Genomic DNA, 14908 nt, shown 5'->3' on the forward strand with positions numbered 1-14908 from the left:
GACGGCTTAGGGCGTTGACCTGCAATACATACAACTACATTTTGGATGGTCAGTCTAGAGTACTAGTTTCCCCAGGTATGGACTACATACCAGAGGCCAGTCTGGAGTACTGGCGTGAGCCGAGAGAGCCGTTCTCCCTGGCGATGGCTGAGGGGATGTCGGGTTGAGACACAGTCTTGTCCCTGCGTCCTCGGGTCAAGCCCCAGCGATCCCAGCGAGACCTGCGCTCGCCCTCGCCACCTGCTGAGGAAACACACAACTCAAACTGAAATCAACACAAGTGGGTAATAAGGAAGAAAAATTTAATGTTAGAACGTGCATAAAACAGGCTCTTACTTTGCACCTTAAACTAAGTACAGTGCAAGTATCAATGGACATTTCTGGACATTTCTGGACTAAGTCCAGAAATGTAAATATCTGTTAATCCGACATGTATCCTGAAGAAAGGTAAAACTGTACAACTGCTATTAAAACTGACAAGAAAGCAGAGTCTCTTCCTCTAAACCCAGGATAACATTAGTATTTATTGATGGTGCAAACAGTCCAACCCTGTCAGTTAGAATGAGGAGAAGAACAGTCCCACCTCTGGAAACTGTTTCTGACTTCACACTGGACACGGATCCCAGAGACTCGGAGGAGGCCGTGCTTCCTGACTGAGTGGCCAGCTGGTTCTGAGGCACAGCCATACTCTTCAAACCCCGGCCCTCTGACGTGGACCTGCGCAGCATGGAGAGGATGGGAGTCTTCTTACTCTCTGGCTTGGCCTCCTTGTCCTCCGTCCGCCTCTCCTCAGAGACACTGCGGATCTTCATGGAGATCCCTGCCACGGTCGACTCTATCTTCCTGCGCATAGCAAGGACAGGAGACTCGTTGGGCTTCTTGAGTTCCATCCCCTCCTCCGTTGGCGGTTCGCTCTCTCCGTCCATCCTCTTCATCTCTACTTCCTTCCTCTCCTGGGAACCCCGTCGGCCCAGGGCCCAGGACAGCCTCCTCTTGGGGGAGACTGGATCCTCCTCCTTCGGCTTCTCCTCCTTGCGCTCGGCCGACGGGGTCCTGCGGAGTCTCATGGAGAGGCGCCTCATAAAGCCCTGGTCCTTCTGGGCCTCGCGGAGGTCCTGGACAGACTTGGACTTCTCTTCCAGCCTCCTGGAGGAGATCTCCAGCGGGGCTCCGGTTGGCCCGGGTCTGTAGATCTCCTCGCTGAACTCTGTAGAGTCCGAGGATGCGGCGGGCTTGTCCTCGTTCTTTGACCAGGAAAGGAGTTTGAGGCCTCGGGTCAGAGAAGACTCACGCTTCCTGAAGCGGGCCTCAAACACCTCTTCAGAGGCGATGTCCTGGAAGCTGCCCCCGAGAGGGGGGGCCGCGGGGGGCGAGGGGGCTGTCAGGGGTGGGCTGGGCTCTTTGGAAAGCTGCTCTGGAGAGGCCACTCTGGAGTACACGGCAGGGTGTTCGGTGGTGAGGGCTACCACTGGTCTGGACGGGCCAGGGACAGCTGGAGGTGTGGAGTCCAGCGCTGGTTCAGGAGTCCTCAGACCCACCGGGGTGGAGGGACCAAGCGGAGGATTCTTCAGGGGCTGCAGGGAGGGGACCATGATGGTCTGCATTATGCTGGCGTATGCTGAGGTGGTGCCGTCTGGGAGTGTAACTCTAGCGGGGGGTGTGGGTGTCACGTACGACGACACCACGTTGGCTGGACCTCTTGAATAAACCTGTGTTGGAGAGACCATAATAGAGCTGGTGGAGATGACCATCTCAGACTTCACCGGTGTCTTCACTTCCTCTTCAATATCTTCTTCAACTTGTACTTCTTCTACCGTTTTTGTTTCAGCAACCATATCAACTCTCTCCTCAGTCTTCTCCTCAAAGTGTTCCTCTTCTTCTTCTTCCATTCTCTCCTCTAAGGTGAAAGTCTGGGCCGGGGGAGGGTCTCTCTGGGCTGGGGGAGGGCTTGGGTCTCTCTGGGCCACGTTCTCTGCTTCCATCATTGGTTCCTCTGACATGCTCATGTCCTTCTCAGAGAAACCACTCGTGCTTGACCTTTCATCAAAAGTGCTGTCAGTGGTCGTCCCATCTGGTTTCTCACTGGAACACTCTTCAGCTTTGGTCTCTTTGTTGATCAGCGAATCTTCGTACTCCATCTTAGTCGGACTCTCCTGTCTGGCTGGCTCTGGGATAGGCAGCTTGGGGGATGGTTCTCTAGGAGTGACCGGTCTGGATTCCAGCTTTATCTGCTCAGTGAGAGCAGACATGGATATGGCCTCCTGGAGTCTCCTCTCCTCTATCTGTGCCAGGGGGATCTCCAGGGGGGCTCCTGAGCGCCGGTACAGGGGCATGGGCTCTGTGTCCCCCTGGCTGAAGGAGGCGCTCTTGCGGAGGACTTTGGGTTTGGGCACGTCTTCTCTGGAGGAGTCACTGGAGGCAGCCCTGGTCAGAGGAGGAGGGCCGAGGCGCGGCGCTCGAGAGTGGCGCTCTAGAGAAGACGCTCGTTTATCGTCACCCATCCCCAGCGTCTCCAGCAGGGGGCCCCGCAAGCCGCTCATCTTCTTGTCCACTGAGCCGCCTCGCAGCAGCCTCTGCCTCATCAGCTCCAGTTTGAGAGCGTAGTCTTCCTGGCTCATGGTGGCCGTCCCCGGGCTGCCACTCCTCCTGGGCAGTTCCATGGACACAGCCTTTTTCAGGATCTTCCTCCCACTCTCGGGAGCGCCGTCGCCAGGGCCTTCTTCCGGCGGGATGTGTAGCAGTAGGGCACTGTCGGCCGAGCCCCCTCGACGGAGCGTTCCTCTCCTGCTCCCAGTGTCGGGTTTGTCAGAGTCCATGCTGGAGCCCCTGCGTAGAGGCCTCCTGGCCTGGTCTGGCTGGGCCAGCTCCGCGGGGGGCTCATCGTCTGAGGAACCTTTATCGGTCTCTTGAGCTGACCTCTTCCTCTGCCGGCCCCTGCCCGAGGAGTCTGCCCCCTGGGCCTCCAGCCCTGCAGCCTCTCGCACCTCCTGCCCTGGACACACTGGGGTTTTAGTGGTCCCGTTTGGTTGGCCTATCCCCTCCTCATCTCCCTGGATGTCAGTCAAGGACATTCTGGATCCGGAAAATTCCACAGTTATTGGCATTGGGATGAATGGAAGCTCGTCAATGTCTTCGTCCGAATCGGAGGAAGATGAAGGTGGTGGGGAACCTTCCTTTAGGTGTCTGGGTACCGCTATGGAGATATGGTTGGTGGAGTCATTTAGCAACTCTGGGATGGACCTCATGACCATTTTGGATTTGTAGCTGATGAGAGAGCGCTGTAGAACCACAGAAACATCAAATTTTTTAACTGGTAGACACACAAATCAGTACAACCCAGAATTACTTAGTTGTGAAATCCAGAGATGGCAAAAATACACACATCCTTCCCTCAAGTAGAAATACAGATGTTTAAAAAGAGTGGTAAAAGAAGTGCTGACTACACTTTTTCACTCAAGTTAAAGTGAAATATTTTGGGGGAAATATTTTGTTGAACATCTGTTCTGAATTTTTGGGGACATTTTTGTTTTCAACCTTTTGGGAGAGGAGAAACAGAGAAGCCTAAATACTATTTAGAAAATATTTTGGGGAAAAAGATTTTTGAAAATATTAATGGAAAAAAAAATTACAAGCCTGGCTTGAAAATGTAAGAAGTAGAAAGTACAGATATTTGTGAGAGTAAAAAGTTGTCCGAAAAATTGTGAAGTAAAGTACTGATACCAGAAAAAGAAAGTACAGTAACGAAGTATTTGTACTTGTTACTTCCCATCTCTGTTGAAATCTGAAAGTAAATAGTTGAATCCCTTACCTGCCATCTCCTACGAGACACAAACTTCTTGAGGGCTTCAGTGTTTATAGCCTTCCCCTTTGTGAGTGTCTGAATAACATGACAAAGGGGAAGGATCATCATTTCAGTTTATTTATTGCTCAATATTTTTTAATGCTGTGAGATACCCAGAGTCTAGTGGGGGTGTAGTTTAAACCCATGGCGTAGGCAGTACATTCTTAACTGTACCTTAAACCAGGGATGACGAAGGCATTCCTGGGTATCAGGCCTCCTGTAGGTTCAAAATGGCATTATGCTGCATTATATTAAATGTTGTCTCCAACAGTAAAGGTATTTTTTTGTACTGTATTTATACTGTATATATATACTATAAGCATACTGCTACTAATGCTTCAGGCATCCTATTGAGAATACAATATAGAAGGACTAATTGATTATTTGTTTTTGTCCAATGAGTGTATTTAGTTGTTAAGATATGAGTTCCTCACAGCCTGTCTGCGACCAGCAGCTTGATGATGAAGCCCTTGGCTTCTCGACAGAGGTCCGCGAACATTCTCTCCTCAAAAGCCACGTTGTAGTTCCTGATGTTGAGCAGAGAGCTGCGGTCATCCTCTCCAGCAAACGGAGACACGCCAGTCACACTGAAGCAGACAGAGTTTGGGCATCATCGCTGGTGTAATGCATCAGGCCTAGCTTCTATTCACATTCAGAGAGTTATTATTGCTGAATGTTGTTAAAGCTGAATAATGACAAATATTTCACTCACCACAGATAAGTGATGACTCCAATTGGCCTAGGGATAAAAGCAGAGTATAAAGTGAAACTTGATTTAATTTGAGATATGATTCAGATCCCTCGTGTGTGCCAGCTCCTTACCAGATGTCCGTTGCCATGGACACAGGGGTCTGATTCACTATTTCTGGGGCAACAAATTCTGGGGTGCCGTATTTAGAGTACTGAGCCTCGTCTGGTGTCAGCTGCACAGCGTTGCCGAAATCACTGATCCTGATCTGGTCGCCATGGGGATCGGCCATGAGGATATTGTCAGGCTTGAGGGAAAGAGCATCATGATCACACAGATGAATACAGGGGGAGCTCAGTGGTCAAGCCTTTAGTAGCAGGTCAAGAGGTTGCAGGTTCAAATTCCCTCCCTGTTTTTTGCTTCAGATAAAAAACAAATGCTAAATAAATACATGATCTTACATTACATTATAAAAGGAATAAAATCCTTAATAACTTGACGGTGCGCATACGGAACACTTCAGGAAATGGAAAACCCCAAAGTGCCATATTATAAAACCGCATATTTACCTTGATGTCCAAATGTATGAGATGTTGTCGGTGTAGATAGTCCAGCCCCTCCAGCAGTTGTCTCATACAGGAGCGGACCTGCGGCACACAGAAAAGCGTTTCATCCAGCTTTCCTCATCAGCTTTATGTTCAAGCTGTAATACTGCATCAGTGACAGGAAGTGACACAGCAAGGGGTTGAGTCATGCAGAGGTCTGAGCATGCCGCTGAACCTACATCAGACTCCATCACACTAGACTTCTTGATGAACCTCTCCAGTAACTCCTCGTTGCAGCTTCAGGTATTCGTCAAGGAAAAATGATTTTCTTTTCAAAACAGGACATGCAATATTGCTAAACACCTTTGGCCATTGTTATTTTATGATGTGTTTGAGTGTGTATGTGTGCATCATGAAAGAGATTATAGCCTGATCCCTCCTTCTCCTTCCTCGTTTAGATATTGCAGTCCAACTTGAAGGTGTTTTGCCCTTCAGTCAGTGTTCAGACAGAGATACATCTCAGTGATGATGACCACAGCATTCTTCTTCTCGAAGGCGTCGTGGAAGTAGAGGATTCTTTCGTGGTCAAGACGAGACAGCAGGTTCATCTCCCTCAGAGCCGAGGCTTTTCTCTTAGCTCGCGCTGAGATGAACTTGGCAGAATATTCAATTTTTCCTGCTTTCTGTGTCACAAGTTTCACATACGAGAAGGCCCCTCTGGAGAAACAAGCAGAGTTACTCAAAATCCAAAGCTGATGGTTTTATTAGGTTAGTTAATTGCCGTTTAGTTTCAGGTTGTAACTCGTTGATCAGCTGCAGATCTGCTACCAGGTCCTCACCTCCCAATCTCCTTGTGGATGTCGTAGTAGTCTGTCAGCCGGCGCATCCTCCTGAGCAGGGTCTCCTCATCCAGCTCGGGCTTCTGCTGCTCCTTAACATCTGCGGAGGAACACGACCAGCACAGACCTCCAGCCGTTTACACTGACCTCAGAGCAGACAGATAGTGATGCTGTTCATGTTTCTGCTACCTCATTACATAGGGTTACCTGGGGGTAGGGTTATCTGTGGGTGGGGTTACCTGGAGTTAGGGTTACGGTTACCTGAGGGTAGGGGTAGGGTTACCTGGGGTTAGGGTTACCTGAGGGTAGGGTTACCTGGGGTTATCGTTACCTGAGGGTAGGGTTACCTGGGGTTAGGGTTACCTGAGGGTAGGGTTACCTGGGGTTAGGGTTACCTGAGGGTAGGGTTACCTGGGGTTAGGGTTACCTGAGGGTAGGGTTACCTGGGGTTAGGGTTACCTGAGGGTAGGGTTACCTGGGGTTAGGGTTACCTGAGGGTAGGGTTACCTGGAGTTAGGGTTACCTGAGGGTAGGGTTACCTGGGGTTAGGGTTACCTGAGGGTATGGGTAGCCTACCTGGGCGCACGCTGAGCTCAGCCTTGCAGGACACAGACCCGGCCAGGTTCCTGGCGGTGCAGGTGTACACTCCAGAGTCCTCCTCGCGTGTGTTCAGAACCACCAGAGAACACTCGCTGTCGTCGTACACAAACGTGTAGTGACTGCTCTCTGACAACAGTACGTCATCCTGAAACAGACAGATAGCAAAGCCATGTCAAAAAGTTGATCATGTCCATTTCAATTCTTGGTCCAACTACTGTCATCAAGTCACATCTTTTTTGAATTAAATGACAGAGACACAGATGCAAGCACACACACAGTTTCCTGTCGTGTACCTTGAACCACAGGATGTCGGGGACAGGACTGCCCTCCACCACCACAGCAAAGTGAGGCGTCTCCCCCACAGACACATCCACATCCTCCATGATACTCTCAAACGTTGGGGGCGCTGGGAGGGAGAGATACAACTCTTTACTCCACATGAAAGCATGAATCAGCTCTGATAATAACTTTAGATTCAATAAACAGTCAATATCATTTTTTATTAAAATGTTGGAATCTTATGACAAAGTGCTTCAATTTCAATGATTAATTTAAAAGCTCTTGGTCTGCTGCAAATCAGCTGTGAGTGGCTGTGATTCTGGGAAGCGTCAGAAACTCACCAGCCATCTCCACGCTGAAGGTGCAGGAGTCACTGCCACACTTGTTGGAAGCCACACACACCATCTGGCCCACGTCGGCCAGCTTCACCCGCAGCATCTTCAGGGTGTGTTGGTCGTCATCAGGCATGAGCATCTCAAACAGGCCTGGTCTGCTGCTCAGCACCAGCCCCCTCCTGAACACACCACAACACTGCTCAGCGCGGGGTAGGTTACCCTGACGATCATGATGTGTGTACGACCATGATGTGTGTACGACCATGATGTGTGTACGACCATGATGTGTGTACGACCACGATGTGTGTACGACCATGATGTGTGTATGACCACAATGTGTGTACGACCACGATGTGTGTATGACCATGATGTGTGTACGACCACAATGTGTTTTCGATCGTGAGCCGTGAGTTGAACCAAAAGGCCCTCCGGTTCCCTGCAGTGTTTCTTGTTGCTCTGGTGTCTGTAGTGGTGCTAGTCACAGCTCAGCGTCCAGGCTCAGGTCTTAGGGAGGAGTTATAACCCTCAGACTCTGAGCCTGACGAGGGAACCACCACAGCAGGTTTCATATCCTCATGATATGGGATCACTACAACAAGCTGTGGACTAAGTTAAAGTAAATGACTCTCAGTACACAAAAGACGGACATTTGAGTTGGTTTTTAATCCTGTAGTCTGACTGTACAGTAATATGAGTCCTCAGGGTGACTTGCCTCTTCCAGATGACGGTTGCGTTGACGTGGTTGAGGGTGATGGTGATGCTGACAGACTGGTTTTCCATCACATAGACAACGTCGGGCTTGTCAATGATCACTGGGGCCTCCTCAATATAGGGACCTGGAGAGATCAAGAGCACATTTCAGTATGTAACACCTACTGCCCCAGACATGGCATACATAGTGATGGCCTTCACTGTGGATCATAAGAAACAGTTTCCTGTCGTTTCTCACAACCCATCCTGTTCTCTGTCTCTGAAATCCAACAGAAGAAGGATTCCTCCAGATAAAGCCAGCTCTCCCTGGTGTCCCTGCAGGTACCTGTGTCCAGCAGCTGCACTGCATCGGTGGCTGGGGAGGGCTTGCTGAAGGCCTTGGTGGTGATGGAGAGCACCCTGAAGGCGTAGCGGACTCCCTTGGAGAGCGTGGAGACGGTGTAGGAGGTCTCTTTCAGGCTGGATGCTATGATGTTCCACTGGATGGAGCCCAGGGCTTGCTGCTGGATGGCATACATCAAGCAGCTGGGGTCTGAAAGAGGACAGGAGTTTAATGATGCTGGTGGAGTTTGGTTATCTACTGGCTTGTTGAAAAGAAACAATGTATGTGTAGTTGTTTTACAGTGGGTTTTTTTGTTCTTAGAAATAAACTAATCAACAATTATAATCTGTTTGGCACCAGTCTAATCTTGGGAAGCCATTGTCTCCACAATGTGTTCAGTTGCAGTTGCAAAACACACTATTCACCAAATACGTTAAGTATAATTTCTGATCATATTAACGTCAGTGTGCTTAGCTGCAGGATGTGAGGCAGACCCACCAATGGAGGGGTCTAGTCGTCGAGGTTTCTTCCACTCCAGGGTGATGGTTTTCCCTGTGATGGACCGTACCACTGGTGCCCCATCGGGGGGGTCAGGAAGAACATCTGTAAATACCCAGAAGCACTGATGGTTAACAGGCATTACAACATATACACAACAGAATCACGTTAAACGTTTAAGACCCTGACAGAAAAGAAAGCGTTGTCCAGGAGGCTCCTGTCCCCAGGCGTGTGCTGAGGTGGAGGTGACTCACCGGTGACGTAGAGGTGGGCGTAGCAGGTGGCCTTGCCCACCTTGTTGGAGATGACGCTCTTGTACACTCCTGCATGGCTGTGACACACAGACCGGATCACCAGGCTGTGGATGTCTCTGACTGGACCAAACAAAACGACACACACCTGCATGTCAATCTCCTGGATCCAGTCAAACAGTTCTTCTCAACAAGAGTAGAGGAAGGATTACTTCTGACTGTTAAAGTTGAATCTCTTCCTACATGATATTATGCACATTATTACATTTATGCATTTAGCAGACGCTTTTATCCAAAGAACACACATTATGCACACACACCAGAATATTCTATCTTGGGGATTGGAGACATAAGGTGTGTTTAGCTATTCAATTAAATGGAATTCTCTTGGAGGAACATGGACTAGCCTACAGCCACCTGCTGCTTCCATCACAGCAGATATAATCCCAGACTTGATGGTTTCTCTCTAAACAGCGTTGATCACTCACACTGCGTCATCTTCCTTTCCTCGGTGCTGTCGATCCTCATCCCATTGTGGAACCAGAAGATGGTGGGGTAGGGCAGGCCGGCCACCTTACACTTCAGCACGGCCTCCTTCCCCTCGATCACGTCCAGGTCGTACAGCGGCTTCACAAAATCTGGCATGGTGAAACGCTCCACTTCGCTCTCAGGAAGCTCCGGCTCCTCAGGGATGGAGGGCATCTTCTCCAGCTTGGCCCTGGGGAGGGGGGAGAGGGAGGAGGGAGGGAGGGATAGGGTTAGGGTTAGGTGAGTGATGAATGGAAGAAGTGAACAAGGGAGGGAAGCGAAGAGGCAAGGAAAGAGGGATGAAAAGGAGTTGGTTGATGGAGTGAAAAGGTGGAGAGGATGGAAATGAGGAAGGTGTGGAAGTTAAATAGTTTGTCTTGTGATTTTCTATGACACGTTCTTTGATGCGTCTTGAAGTCTGATTGGTGTTTAAAAGAAGGTTGCCCGTACATCTGGGCAGAGATGGCTGGTCGTGGCTCTTGTACGTAGAGCTCGGCCGAGCACTCGGCCTCTCCATGTGCGTTGCGGGCCACGACGGTGTAGAAGCCCTCGTCCTCGTTGGAGACGTGAGAGAGGACCAGCGAGTGGCGTCCGCCCTCCTGCAGGATGTGGACGTCCTCACTGTGGGCTAGCGGGTGGTCTGGAAAGAGACGGCACAGGGGATACCACTTTCACTATCACTTCAACTACAGGTGTCCTTATGTTTCCCACAAAAGCGTGGGGCACAGCTGAGTCCTGCCTACCGAAGTGGCTCCAGGTGACGCAGGGGTGTGGCGTCCCGCTGACCTTGCAGTCGAAGCGGGCGTTACGGCCCTCAATCACCTCCAGCACGTCCAGCATCCGGGTGAACAGAGGCTCGATGGAGGGAAGAACCTTCAGCTGCCCGCTAGATGTCAGCTCCTCTGAAAACACAAGAGGAGGAGAGGAGGAGAGAAGGAAGAAGAGAGAAGGAGAGTCAGAACAGACAAGGAGGACAGGAGGAGAGACAACAATATTGAATTGAAGCATCAGATATGAAATCTTCTTAATAACACACTAATGATTTTGGATACTTCAGTTGCCCCAATACTATACTGTCATTCTTAAACATAGGATGAAGGATGACGTATCTGTCGTCTTCTACACACATCAATGCTTGGTTAGATAGAGGCGTGTTGTTCACCCTTGGCTGTGCTGAGCTTGCACATGTACGTGCCGCTGTCGTCCTCGTGGACTGAGTTGAGCAGCAGGCGACATCTCTTCCCGTCAAAGTGCATCTTACAGTTCAGCAGCGCAGGCTGCATCAGCTTCCCATCAGCCAGCCAATCCACATCTGTGTCTTGAGGACCAATCACATGGCACTCGAACATGACGGTCTCTCCAGCCCTGGCAGTGATGTCTCTGACGGGCCGGGTGACCGCTAAAGCTGGCTCCACGGGGGGGGCTGGAGGAGGACGAGGAAGAGGAGGAAGGAGGTGGGTGAAGGCAAATGAAGGAAGGAACGTTTGTGGCTTCTGAATGACTGTACAGTGTGGGAAGAATATGCCATCTTGTTGGCTGTGTCATTTGTGTAGGCAGGGGTGCAAAAAAGAATACTTACTTTAAACAATAACATATTTCTATATATTTACTATGTGTGTTTGCCCATACCTCCATCAATTACATGTACATTCCTTCTCTAAGGAGTCATGTGGTGGTATGTATAAAATCCTTCTCTAAGGAGTGCTGGTGGTGTAGTGAAGAGCTCTCTCACCTGTGACCTCCAGCCTGCCCTCACACTGCCGGCTGCCGTACTCGTTGATGATCTTGCAGGTGTACACACCGCTGTCTGACCGCAGAGCCGACCTGATGGTCATCTGAAACGTGCCGCCATCCATCTCCTGGACGAGGTGACGTGGGCCGGTCTTCACTGTGACTCTGTCTCTAAGCCTGCAACAGAGACAGGTGAACAGAGACAGGTCAACAGAGACAGGGCAACAGAGACAGGGCAACAGAGACAGGGCAACAGAGACAGGTCAACAGAGACAGGTCAACAGAGACAGGTGAACAGAGACAGGTCAACAGAGACAGGTCATCAGAGACAGGTCAACACAGACAGGTCAACAGAGACAGGTCAACAGAGACAGGTCAACAGAGACAGGTGAACACTCACTAAGGTTCCAACCACGCACCAGAATGGACCAATGTGCATTGTACTGATTCCACTGTTAACAAGGGATGCTGGTAATGTAAATGCAACTATCCCGTATTGACCGCTTCAGTAGCACAAAATATGAGCCTACGGTTTCCAGATGTAGTGAAAATGCAGTGGTTGTGTTAAGTTGTGTTTAGCTCATCAAGGTGTGGTGAGGGAGAGGGACGTACCAGTACAGCATGGGTTTGGGCTGCCCACTGACTCTCACAGACAGTGTGACCTCTTGACCTTCAAACACTGCCTGGTCATTCATGGTGGCCTGTTACCGTGGTTCCCATGGAGGAGGAGAGGTGAGGGATGGGGTTAGGGATGTAGAGAACACAGCAGGCTGTCAGGCTTGTGCAAACATCATGAACACGATTCTCTCTTTGAATGTGACATAATAACTATCAATATGTCATCATTATAAACAAATGTTTCTATGTGTTGAACCAATCAGTAAAGATGGTTCTGTACCAGTCAGTAAAGATGGTTCTGTACCAGTCAGTAAAAATGGTTCTGTACCAATCAGTAAAGATGGTTCTGTACCAGTCAGTAAAAATGGTTCTGTACCAGTCAGTAAAGATGGTTCTGTACCAGTCAGTAAAGATGGTTCTGTTGCGGCTGCTTGCCAGGCTCACCAGGAAGCCCGGGGGCTCCTTGAACCTGGAGTCCAGAGTCCTGAGCTCGGGGCCCGGGTCAGCAGCCTCCTCCAGGGGGCTGAGGTACTCCTCGTCTGAGGTGATGGGACTGCTGGCCTCCACACGCACGGCCAGGGCCCCCCGGGGCTCAGGGGGGGGCTCTGAGGAACACAGGCAGGGGGCTCAGACACAGGGCAGGAGGATCCGACACAGGGCAGGGGGCTCAGACACAGGCAAGGGGCTCAGACATGGGGCAGGGGGCTCAGACACAGGGGAGGGGGCTCAGACACAGGCAGGGGGCTCAGACACAGGGCAGGGGGCTCAGACACAGGCAGGGGGCTCCACTTGGATTGTGAGATTGGAATTGTAAGAATTGTAATCTTAAAATTATAATTGTTGCACACATATGCCCAACCCCTTGGTGTTGTGTTTCTATGTACATAAATGTGTTTATGGGAAAGTAGAAAATAAATGTTCTGAAATAGATGTTGTGATGCTGGTCTTCTCATACTGCAACATGGTTTTATCATACATATACATGCGACTTGAAAACCAATCTTTTTTTTTTTGCTTAAGATAAAAAAATGTTTGTTTTAATATATTTCTGTCCGAAATACGTACAGGTGCACACATATATAAATATTGATTTGATTAAAACATGGAGGAGAGTCTCCCAGCCTGCAAACAATGCAGGAAGACCGACGCGTCTTAACAATTTATAGGTTCAATTTAGACTCAAGGGTTGCTATGGTAACTAGAAGTGCGATGGCTCGGCAGCAGAGAGAGATTAGGAGTGAAGGGAGATGGCCAGGATTCTCCAGGAGAGGAAGGAAGGTTGAACCTCCACCACTTGATTAGATATGAAACATCAGAGAACATGAGATACATATCTGGAGAGCTATATTAACGGCCTTGTGGGTAGCTTAGTTGAGCCTGCTGTTTGGATCATCCCTGTAATCAAAGCTTTCTGGAAACCATTTATCTTGTAGACTGATATGAACTGTATAATGTACTCAGGCAGTCCATGCCATGTAACTGACTTTTCCTTCTCAGACTGAATGTGGAAGCTGAATGCAGATAACACTTCCTGTTACGTGAACAGTGGTGCCTAGGTCAAACATACTGTATGACTCATTTTCACTACAGCATTTAAGATCTGATATCAATAGAAGGATCGCTACTGATATGACATAATTTAAGTCAAAGTGAACCCTGAATCTGGCCTGGCTGCCAGCCCAACTTCTCCCCGCCCACAAAAAGATTTGGTCGGAAAGTTGGGTCTGGAGGGTCTCCTATTGGGAACAACTACATAAAACCAGAATCAGGACGGACCAGTGAAATTGCCAGGGCGGGCTTTATACGATGATGGACAGATGATCAACAGTAACGTAATCAACAACGTCACGAAAGAGCCCTTGGGTTGAATTTGTTTTCAACAAACAACATATTACGTTGCTCTGATTGGTTGTAGGTCTATCCAATTGAGCGAAGAGGCATTTGTTTTACGAGTTTGGTTAAAACACGCCCCATAGTCACAGCCCAACGGAGAGTTTTCAGACTCATATTCTGACTAGAATTATGAGTATGACAACGTCAGGCTACCCTGAATCTATTGCTGAGAATATAAAAGCCTAGCTTCTTAATCAGGTGGTAGGAGACACAAGTGTATTTACATACAGAGGGTAGTTACATTTACATTTATGCATTTATGCATTTTGAGTTGAGATTTGAGTTGAGTTGAGATGCTTGTTAAGTACGTGGCCATTGAAGAAGGGAAATATGTCATTAATATGCTTTTTCTGTATTCAACTGATAGTCAAAAAATAAATACAAAATAAATAAAAGGTTTGATTGACTCAGACCCGTTAGAACCTTGCGGACCCTGGATTTAGACATTGAGACTTTGCTTCCTGCATGCTGCTTCAGATACAGGATAACCCCGACCAACAGTCAAGAAGCCCTTTATGTAACATCTGACTTGATACAACCTGCTGTGATCTGAAGTTGCACTGCCGAGTAAAAATAACATTCTTCAAAACTAAATGTTTCACCAGTAAACATGCTCACCTGTTTTGACAGAGAGGCTGGCCCTGCTGGACGCCTTGCCCACCTCGTTAACGGCTGTGACGCAGTAGGTCCCAGCATCGCTGTGCTTGGCCCACCTGATCAGCAGAGTGTGGCGCTCCCCCTCCACCTTCACTACAACACTAGCTCCACTGGAGAGCACTGTGTTGTCTCTTGTCCAGGTAACTACAGGAACACACATAGGAATGTTAGTCCAAGTCTCTTACTAAACACACCATGTGGCATGATAAGACACCCGTTAGTCCGGGTACTGAGACATCTGTATTGAGGTATAAGACAGGAAGCTCCTAACATTATAGATTGGGACAGCTGACAGGAGAGGAGAAGGAAGTTGGTTGGGCTGAGGAGACTCGTACCTTGGGGCAGAGGGTTCCCAGCGATGATGCACTTCATGAGCACATCCATCCCAGCAGTAGCCACTGTGTCCTGCAGGGGAAACTCAAACACAGGAGCCTCCAACGGATCCTCCCCAGCAGACACGTACGAGTCATCTGAAGAATCTGTCAAAAAGGACGTTTTAAATCTACAGTACTGTACAAAAGTTTTAATAAAAATGTTTTAAGTAAAGCAGAAGATTAGTCGTAAGAAGTGAG

At 49.1% G+C, this 14908-nt stretch overlaps 1 protein-coding gene across 1 annotated transcript in view; it reads right to left on the reverse strand.

Moving 5' to 3' along the window:
• The window catches only part of spegb (striated muscle enriched protein kinase b), a 34689-nt gene that overhangs the window by 6870 nt on the left and 12911 nt on the right, over positions 1-14908 (reverse strand). Inside the window, exons 5-31 of the mRNA XM_047046409.1 lie at positions 14672-14815; positions 14298-14480; positions 12231-12391; positions 11781-11869; positions 11170-11345; positions 10600-10860; positions 10181-10339; positions 9888-10077; positions 9398-9627; positions 8913-9032; positions 8659-8763; positions 8164-8370; positions 7840-7963; positions 7134-7306; positions 6807-6919; positions 6490-6658; positions 5914-6013; positions 5591-5791; positions 5314-5371; positions 5099-5176; positions 4664-4836; positions 4554-4580; positions 4276-4428; positions 4016-4058; positions 3809-3877; positions 584-3278; positions 91-243 (exon numbers count right to left, since the gene is read on the reverse strand). Coding sequence (XP_046902365.1) covers positions 91-243; positions 584-3278; positions 3809-3877; positions 4016-4058; positions 4276-4428; positions 4554-4580; positions 4664-4836; positions 5099-5176; positions 5314-5371; positions 5591-5791; positions 5914-6013; positions 6490-6658; positions 6807-6919; positions 7134-7306; positions 7840-7963; positions 8164-8370; positions 8659-8763; positions 8913-9032; positions 9398-9627; positions 9888-10077; positions 10181-10339; positions 10600-10860; positions 11170-11345; positions 11781-11869; positions 12231-12391; positions 14298-14480; positions 14672-14815 — 6354 coding nt within the window. The remainder of the gene's footprint in view (positions 1-90; positions 244-583; positions 3279-3808; positions 3878-4015; positions 4059-4275; positions 4429-4553; positions 4581-4663; positions 4837-5098; positions 5177-5313; positions 5372-5590; positions 5792-5913; positions 6014-6489; positions 6659-6806; positions 6920-7133; positions 7307-7839; positions 7964-8163; positions 8371-8658; positions 8764-8912; positions 9033-9397; positions 9628-9887; positions 10078-10180; positions 10340-10599; positions 10861-11169; positions 11346-11780; positions 11870-12230; positions 12392-14297; positions 14481-14671; positions 14816-14908) is intronic.

This window comes from Hypomesus transpacificus, chromosome 23, assembly GCF_021917145.1.
Source record: "Hypomesus transpacificus isolate Combined female chromosome 23, fHypTra1, whole genome shotgun sequence".
Classification (NCBI taxonomy): domain Eukaryota; kingdom Metazoa; phylum Chordata; class Actinopteri; order Osmeriformes; family Osmeridae; genus Hypomesus; species Hypomesus transpacificus.